The 7562-nt window shown below is 32.9% G+C and overlaps 1 protein-coding gene across 1 annotated transcript in view; it reads left to right on the top strand.

Annotated features, from left to right (window-relative positions):
• Nucleotides 1-7562, top strand: part of LOC108687015 (very-long-chain enoyl-CoA reductase) — a 99585-nt gene that overhangs the window by 88031 nt on the left and 3992 nt on the right. The window contains exons 3-4 of the mRNA XM_018192589.1: nt 1703-1962; nt 7087-7197. Coding sequence (XP_018048078.1) covers nt 1703-1962; nt 7087-7197 — 371 coding nt within the window. The remainder of the gene's footprint in view (nt 1-1702; nt 1963-7086; nt 7198-7562) is intronic.

Below are 7562 nucleotides of genomic sequence, written 5' to 3'. Positions count from 1 at the left end.
ATATATACTTGCATATACACCATATTTGTAGTCATTTGAACTGCGCGCCGAATTGTTTTTCCGTATATAAAAGTAATTAAACTACTGTAATAATATCACAAATTAAATTAAATTAAATTGATAAGCAATTTTTAATAATTCGATGCTCAATCCGGCATCATATTAGAAAGATGTTAATTTGCTGAAAAATCTTAAATATATTTATTGCGAAAAATATTATCTCGGCCGGGAGTTAAATTTGGATCTCTTGCATTCCGTAAGAGCGTCTTAAGCCTTTAGACTACCAAGGTCTTAATAATATTCTTCGCATCAATATATGTATGGAAATCTTTTTCAGGCGATGTAATATAAACAAAATTTAAATAATGAATAAATTATAAATATAGAGATTATTAAATAAAATATAATATAAAATATCATAATATAATTTAAATTAGAATTTAATATATAATTTAAAATATAATTACTTATATTAATAATGATTAATAAATCGTAAATTTGATAGAAATACATTCTCATACCAGAACACATTTTTAATCATATTTAGTTGAAAATTAAAATAGTTAAGATTTTTACACTTTTAAAAATCACTACACATTTTCTTTGTTAATTGTTAAACAATTTTCACTCATCTCTCTTAGGCTCAGTTTTTTATTTCCAGCAGAGCTATGAACATTTTTTCCTTATGTATAGCAAGATCCTCTCTCCCCCTTAGAAAAAATCCTATAGACAATAATGTCGTCACACAGCTTTTTTATTATGAAAAAGTCCGCAGAATTTTTTCTAGGGGGGGAGAGGATCTTGCTACAGTAAGGAAAGAATGTCCAAATATTTCCTTCTATGTGACCCTATAATCTCTACAATATCGAGTTGATAATTGATCTTTTTTTTTCGTCATTGTTCACCACCAATGTGTATACTTTTTAGTTAAAAGTTTCCTCACTATGATACGGTAGATGTACGTTCAGGAAGGTATTTCGTTTGTTTAGGTTTTTTTGTATTTAAAAATTTTTTTGTCATTTTTATTTTTTAGTACTTTTTTTATTCCATTAATTTTTTCACTTTCCTCAATAAACAAAAAACCTAATTTCCTCGTCCTGCTTAAATTTGTTTATCACGACTAATTACTCTAAAACGCACTTTTATTCAACACGCGTCTCTCGACCATGTGTTAGTGGGGGCGGCAAAGGTCCCTCTTGTCTCCCCCTTCTCCCCCTTCCTCTGAACGCCCATGTGCTGGTTAACTTTTGATCAAATTTTTTTTGCTACGATTAATCACTAAACTGATGGTTTTATAGTAACTTGTAAAGTTACTTATCTCATTAAATCACTACGAAACCAGTTTAGTGATTAATCGTAATTAGAAAAACACAAATTTTACTTTATCATTAAGTTAAGTGACGTTAGGTCTAATCCACAAGTTAACCAGGTGTTATTGTTATTTCCTTATTTCTTAATGGTTAAAGAAAAAAATAAAATTCGATTTGATTCGGCATAAAAAAAAATCTTGATTTGTTTATCTCTATTTGATGACATTAAATGAAGATAAAGTCTAGCAATACATTAACGATAATAAAGGATCGCTTTTATTTAAACAATTCTGACGCTTATTATTTCTTGTTACTCCTTGTACAGTTTAACATATAGTTGTTGAATAATGTAACAAAATTTGTACTTAAACACGACGCTCGTGACTTTGCAGGCGTTCAAAGAACCGTGCATGTGCTGCACAATTCGGAGCAGCCAGCCTCAGTGTTCGCCCTCCTCGAGTCGGGCAGCAAAGTGGTACCACTGATAGCGGACGGCTTGTTCGATCTGCTGATGATGAAAATGACGACTATCTACACCAGTAAGAAGCAAACGAAGATTGAATCCAAAGGGCCACGATTCGAGATTGGCGACTTCTGCGTCAAATTGGGCAGCGTGACGATGAGCCAAAATTTCAAAGGTGTCTTGGTAGAAGTGAGTGACACTTCATATTTCTTTTCAAAAAGAGAAGAAACTTTCTAAAAATGACATCGAAACATTATCGATCCAACTGTCCTCCTTTGATCCTCGATTTCTAGCTCTTTAAAGTGATATTTTTCATTTCAATTCTCTGCTGGATCATCGTTTTGATATTTTTAATTCGGTCTTGATTTCCTCATAAAAATTTACACTAAAATCTGTTTTATCTCCACATAGAAAGCTCGGAATATCGCTTTTCGCTCTCGATTGTCATTTTGCTTTCACTCTTTGATCGTTCGGAAAACGAGGATAAGTTGTTCTCTGTCATTCAAATCTGGAAATGAACAACGTCGATTTTCTGATCCGAATCCGTAACAAATTCTTTGGGGAGAGACATTTTGAGACGAGTCCCCTGCTACTTCCGTTGTCTTCTCTGTCATTCACGCGACGAGCGTGCATTATCGATTGATAACTCGGTCACGAGAGTTCCACCCGCGTAAATCGTGTATGTACATGTGCTAGTTATACAATAGGTACATTTTAGAAGCGGAACATGGGAACACCACGCACCCTTTGATGTCCTCATCGCGCCGCATGGCGAATACGTGTCTCGCGTGTCAAACTCGGGACGCCTGAGATATTTCATGCCATCGGCGTACCACTGCTGATCAAGAGAACAGAGAAATAATCGAGTAATTAAGTCCGGATGCTAACAATAAATCGTCCTATTGATGCTATATCAATCTTACGACTTTATGCGTACTGTCTCATATAGTAAGGGAGTAGACGTAGAAATCATAGGAAAAAAGTATCAGTCTTTAAAAGTTTTAAATATTTAAAAAAAAAGTGAGAGAGAGAGAGAGAAGGAATTAAAAAGTGAATATTTTAGTCATTTTCATAAATTTTTACAAATTCTTATTTCAACATAAAATAATTTTTTACTTTTTCTTTCAAATCTATACCTAACTAAATTTGTAGATATTTTAACAAAATTGTTCTTTTGGTGTAGATAAATTTGAAAACTAATTGTCATTAAAGCTTTTTCTTGTTTTTAATTGCGTCTTGTTTTTCTTGTTTTTAATTTTCTTGTTTATAATTAATATGCTGGTAAAATGAAATAATGATGCTTCACACGCATAATTAATTAACGAATGGGATTAGGTTGTATATATATAATAATGTCGGATCAAAGATCATTTTTATGCGGATTGAAGCAAGGTTGCAGAAGATTTCGGCATGCATTAGCGTGCAACGTATCTCACATACACATACGAACGCGTTATCGGATGCCATTCGGATGCACTTGTCGCGTAGTTATCTGTAAACATGCAAGATACATACGTGCATATCGAACGTCATTATGAATTGTATTCGCTTTACCGATACCCTGAGGCTTGTCGAGCACCAATGTACGTTTAACATGGAATTACAATCTCGTATGCTTTAAAATTAAATCGTTTTTGTATTTGCTTTGTCCATTAATACTTGTTAACAATTTAATCGGCTTGCGAATTATTAATTCGCGAGATCGAACGAGTTTTACTCGTTACTCTAAATAGCTTAATACGTTAACTTCCTCGCATAAATCGCGGTTGAACAAAAAAAAAAGTGCTGAAAAAAATATTAAATTTTAATAAATATTAGTTCTAAATAAATATTTACTAAATGTAAACATATTTATTTAATACAAAAATTATTAATTTAACTAGTATTTTTTTTAAATATATAATTATAACAAACGTGGTTTTTTTATCATAAAATTAACAAAAAGAAGAGCATAAAACCACAACACAAGTTATTTATTGTGATATTTAATATATAATTAAGTTTATAAATGATTTTAGACGTTTCGGTCATAATCTGGCCATCTTCAATAAATTTACAAATATCAATAAAAACGGAATTTACATAAATTTAATATTAAAATTCAACAAAGTTATATATTAAAATATTATTTTTTTTATTGAGTTAATATTTATTTACTGTAAATAAATGGTTACTTAGTACCAGATATTATTTAAAGAAATATATGTATTATTAAGATTTAGTAAATTTGTTTTCAGTATATAAGTAGTTGAATAAATAAAATATTCCTGCGGATCGCATTTCTTCACTCCAAGAAGTAGGCGCAACAGACAATGCGCGGACATCACTTCCAAGCCTTACTTTCATGAAAGAAATCTCGAGTTGTTTCCTTCCCTTTTTTCGCATCGACGATCTTCACCCAGACTTCGCAGCGTTACCTCGACGATGCGCCTTCCTGTATATCTTCCGCAGTCGCCCTTTCCCCTTCGACAGATTCACCCGGCTGTGCAGCGGCACGTACATTGCACGCTCGCATGTGTACCCTGTACACACATCCAGCGCGACACCGGCTTTAAATGCTCCAGCAGCAGCCATTCGTATCGGTAACTGCGCCGTTTGTACAGCGACCGCGACGTCAAATACGTCACGATAACCCCCGACTCCCCCCATTAATTTCAATGGTGAAACTCCCCCGCGCGCGCGAAAGAGAGAGAGAGAGAGAGAGAGAGACTCATGTTAAATCTTCGGTCCCTCGTTCTGCTTCCCTCGTCGACCCCCGAACGAACACTTTTCTCCCGGACGGCTTCCTGCCCCAGCAACGGCGAACGCTTCCTTCCTTCCGCCCTCTTATTCGCCTCTGCGACTCCCGCACTTGACTGCAATCACTTATCAGCGCGTTGAACATACATCGCAAACACTCATGACCCAGAAAAAATTTTTCATTCACAGTACAAAACATTTTGTATTTATGTTGAAATTGATCCACTTAAAATTTTGAATTTTAATATAATTGATTATATTATTTAAACTTTTTGTATTAAATTGATATTCATAAATTTAAAAAAAAATAACAATTTATAAACTAGTAAACAAATAATATAAAAATAATGTTTTAATAGGTAAATTCTGAGATAAATGAATAAAATTTTTGTTAATTTAACATATAAATATTAATTTTATTCAAAAAATATGTTTCCACAATTTGTTCACACTGAAAAAAATATTAAACTTTAATAAATATTTGTTTAAATAGTTCTAAATAAATATTTACTGAATGTAAACACATATATTTATTTGATACAAAAATCATTAATTTGATTTAACTTTATCATTTTTTTACTGTAAGTAAATAAATAGATATATTTATTCAATAAAAAGTAAACGTTTTCTTAGTACTATTTAAAGAAGTTTGTACTAAGATTTAGTAATTTTTTTTCAGTACAAATTGTTTCATTTTTTGTTACATTTGTATTAATATTTTTACATATATATTTATATTACTATATATATTTATGTTACTTTCTAATTCGTGTTTCGTATTAAATTAAGGCAAAAATTTGAGTGGATCGTTTGGAACACGTGGAATATGTTAAATTTAACACAAATTTTTCAACTCGCCGTTTTTTAGCACACGGAGCGAACTGGGTTACATAACTCGGAGCAAACTGGGTGACAAACGCATCCCCAATTCGATTCGCGCTTTCTCGGATTCGCAATCGCGATTTATTGTTTGAATCGAAATTTACCCTGCTACCGTTGAATGTGGTGGCTCGGTCCGGAATAATGTCATCTCGTCCATGATTTCAAATCGCTATGCGGCCATGCATGGTCGAGTTGCTGGCGAATTCCGCAGATTTTCGTTTAATTGGCGTCTCTGGGTCCAGAATAATCTCGGGAATTTCAAGTTTCACCTGAGAAACTTCATCTGATAAATGAATCAGCTGTGACGTAATTAAAATAAAAGAAATTAAATGTATATATCATATTGTATATATCAAACCTTTTATTTTATTATTAATTTATTTCTGAAAAGTCTTGCGCAGCCAATCGTGTAAATATTCTCCACGTTTACTATCTTGTATTATAGATCAATAATACGTTTCTCCTACAAAAAATGATTATGAAGAATAACGGTCGCGCGAAAAGTTTATCGTCTGAACAAATTCGTGAAATTGGATTTTAAAATTATTGAGCAAATTTTTATAAGTCTAAGAATAACTGTTGCCGCCACTCTCTTTCTCCCTTTCGGTGAATCTTCGCGTTTCTCATTTTTCCAACTTCGTTTCGCGTTTATCGAATTGTCGACCGAAGTACCAATTTCCAGCGATATTAACTTTTAGCCGAGCTTCCTTAACATAGTCGAAGTTATAAGGCTTGCGGAATGGAAGGAGAGAAATGGAGAGAGAATTGAAAATAGGATGAGAAACCAACATCCTCACATCAATATTGCCGTATATATTCCCGTTCAATCCTGACACATCCAGATTCTCGTCAAGTTTTCCGAATGGCCGATAGTATTCAACGACGTGCGTAACTGAATTTTTGACATTTTTAGAGATTGACTTTTCTGTCCAAAGAGGACTCCGCGTCACGCCGCAAATTGTTTATTCGAAGACAACACAACGGGGATTGAGTCCATCTCTACTTATTTATGCATTGAAAGAAATTTTTTGTATGATATATAACTTACAAAAACTTTCTTACTTGTTAAGTAAAAAATTTTGTTTTGCTCAAAATTTTTAAATTAAAAAATAATATTTTTTAAAATAAAAAAAAATAAAAATAAAAATAATATTTTTATGAGTTAAACATTTTGTTGTTCTAAATTTGATTATTCTAACTAAATTTTCATTTGAGAAGACAACAAAATTTTTTTAATTAAAAAGTAAGAAAGTTTTTGTGAATCACATATCATACAAAACATTTATCTCAGTATGCTTATGGATATTCCATACGATGGTTTCAAGCGGATTATCATAAGCGCCCATCCGTTTTCCATCGCTGCCCGTTGAAGTTCGTCGCGCAAGCTCCTGATTATACATTCTGTTTCCTCCCACGATTCCTTCGCGACATCATTAACGCACACATATACATTGTAAGCCGGATTACGCGAGAGACATACGAGGTCCATATCGCGGACATTTCGTCTTCAGATCGTAAAATCCAGCCGCGGCCGCTCGCGACTTATTATGAATCGCACAAGCACTGTCATCGTTAAGTCGCCTCGATAAGTACTAACGATATCGCGTTGATTTGACATACATCATGATCTGATGGTACTCGACTAGGTATAATCCTGTGATATATACATTTTTTTCATTTGTGAATCCCCAGGTCGAGTACAGACCTTGTGTCGTGCCAGCGAGCGCGTGGGAACTCATTCGTGAATTTCTGCAGGGATTCTTGGGTTCAACTGTATCTAATCAAGCTCCTCAATATTTACAGGTGAATATTTAGTATTAGAAAAATGTGTCTTTGTGCATGAAAAGAAAGATTTGTTAAATCTAAAAATTTAATTAAAAACTTGAAAATAATTATAAGACGCATAATTGATAGGACGCACAAATTGGTTGTTAGAATGTCAAAATTTGTTGCAGCGTTGCTTATCATGGTTGAGATTCCTACTCTCTAAATTCTTTAGAATTTCACTCTAAAGAATGGAATCTCACTTTAAAGAGTGAAAATTGAGACAGTCTTGAAAAAACTGTTTTTGCATTTTCAATTTTTAAGCATTTCACTCTTCGGAATTCACTCAAAAAATTTTAGAGAGTATATAATTATTTTGGTCTAATAAAATTAATAATCTAATT

The sequence above is a fragment of the Atta colombica genome, unplaced genomic scaffold (assembly GCF_001594045.1).
Source record: "Atta colombica isolate Treedump-2 unplaced genomic scaffold, Acol1.0 scaffold198, whole genome shotgun sequence".
NCBI classification, from domain to species: Eukaryota; Metazoa; Arthropoda; class Insecta; order Hymenoptera; family Formicidae; genus Atta; species Atta colombica.
Note: the sequence above shows the minus strand (reverse complement) of the source record. Positions and strands in the feature narration are given on the sequence as shown.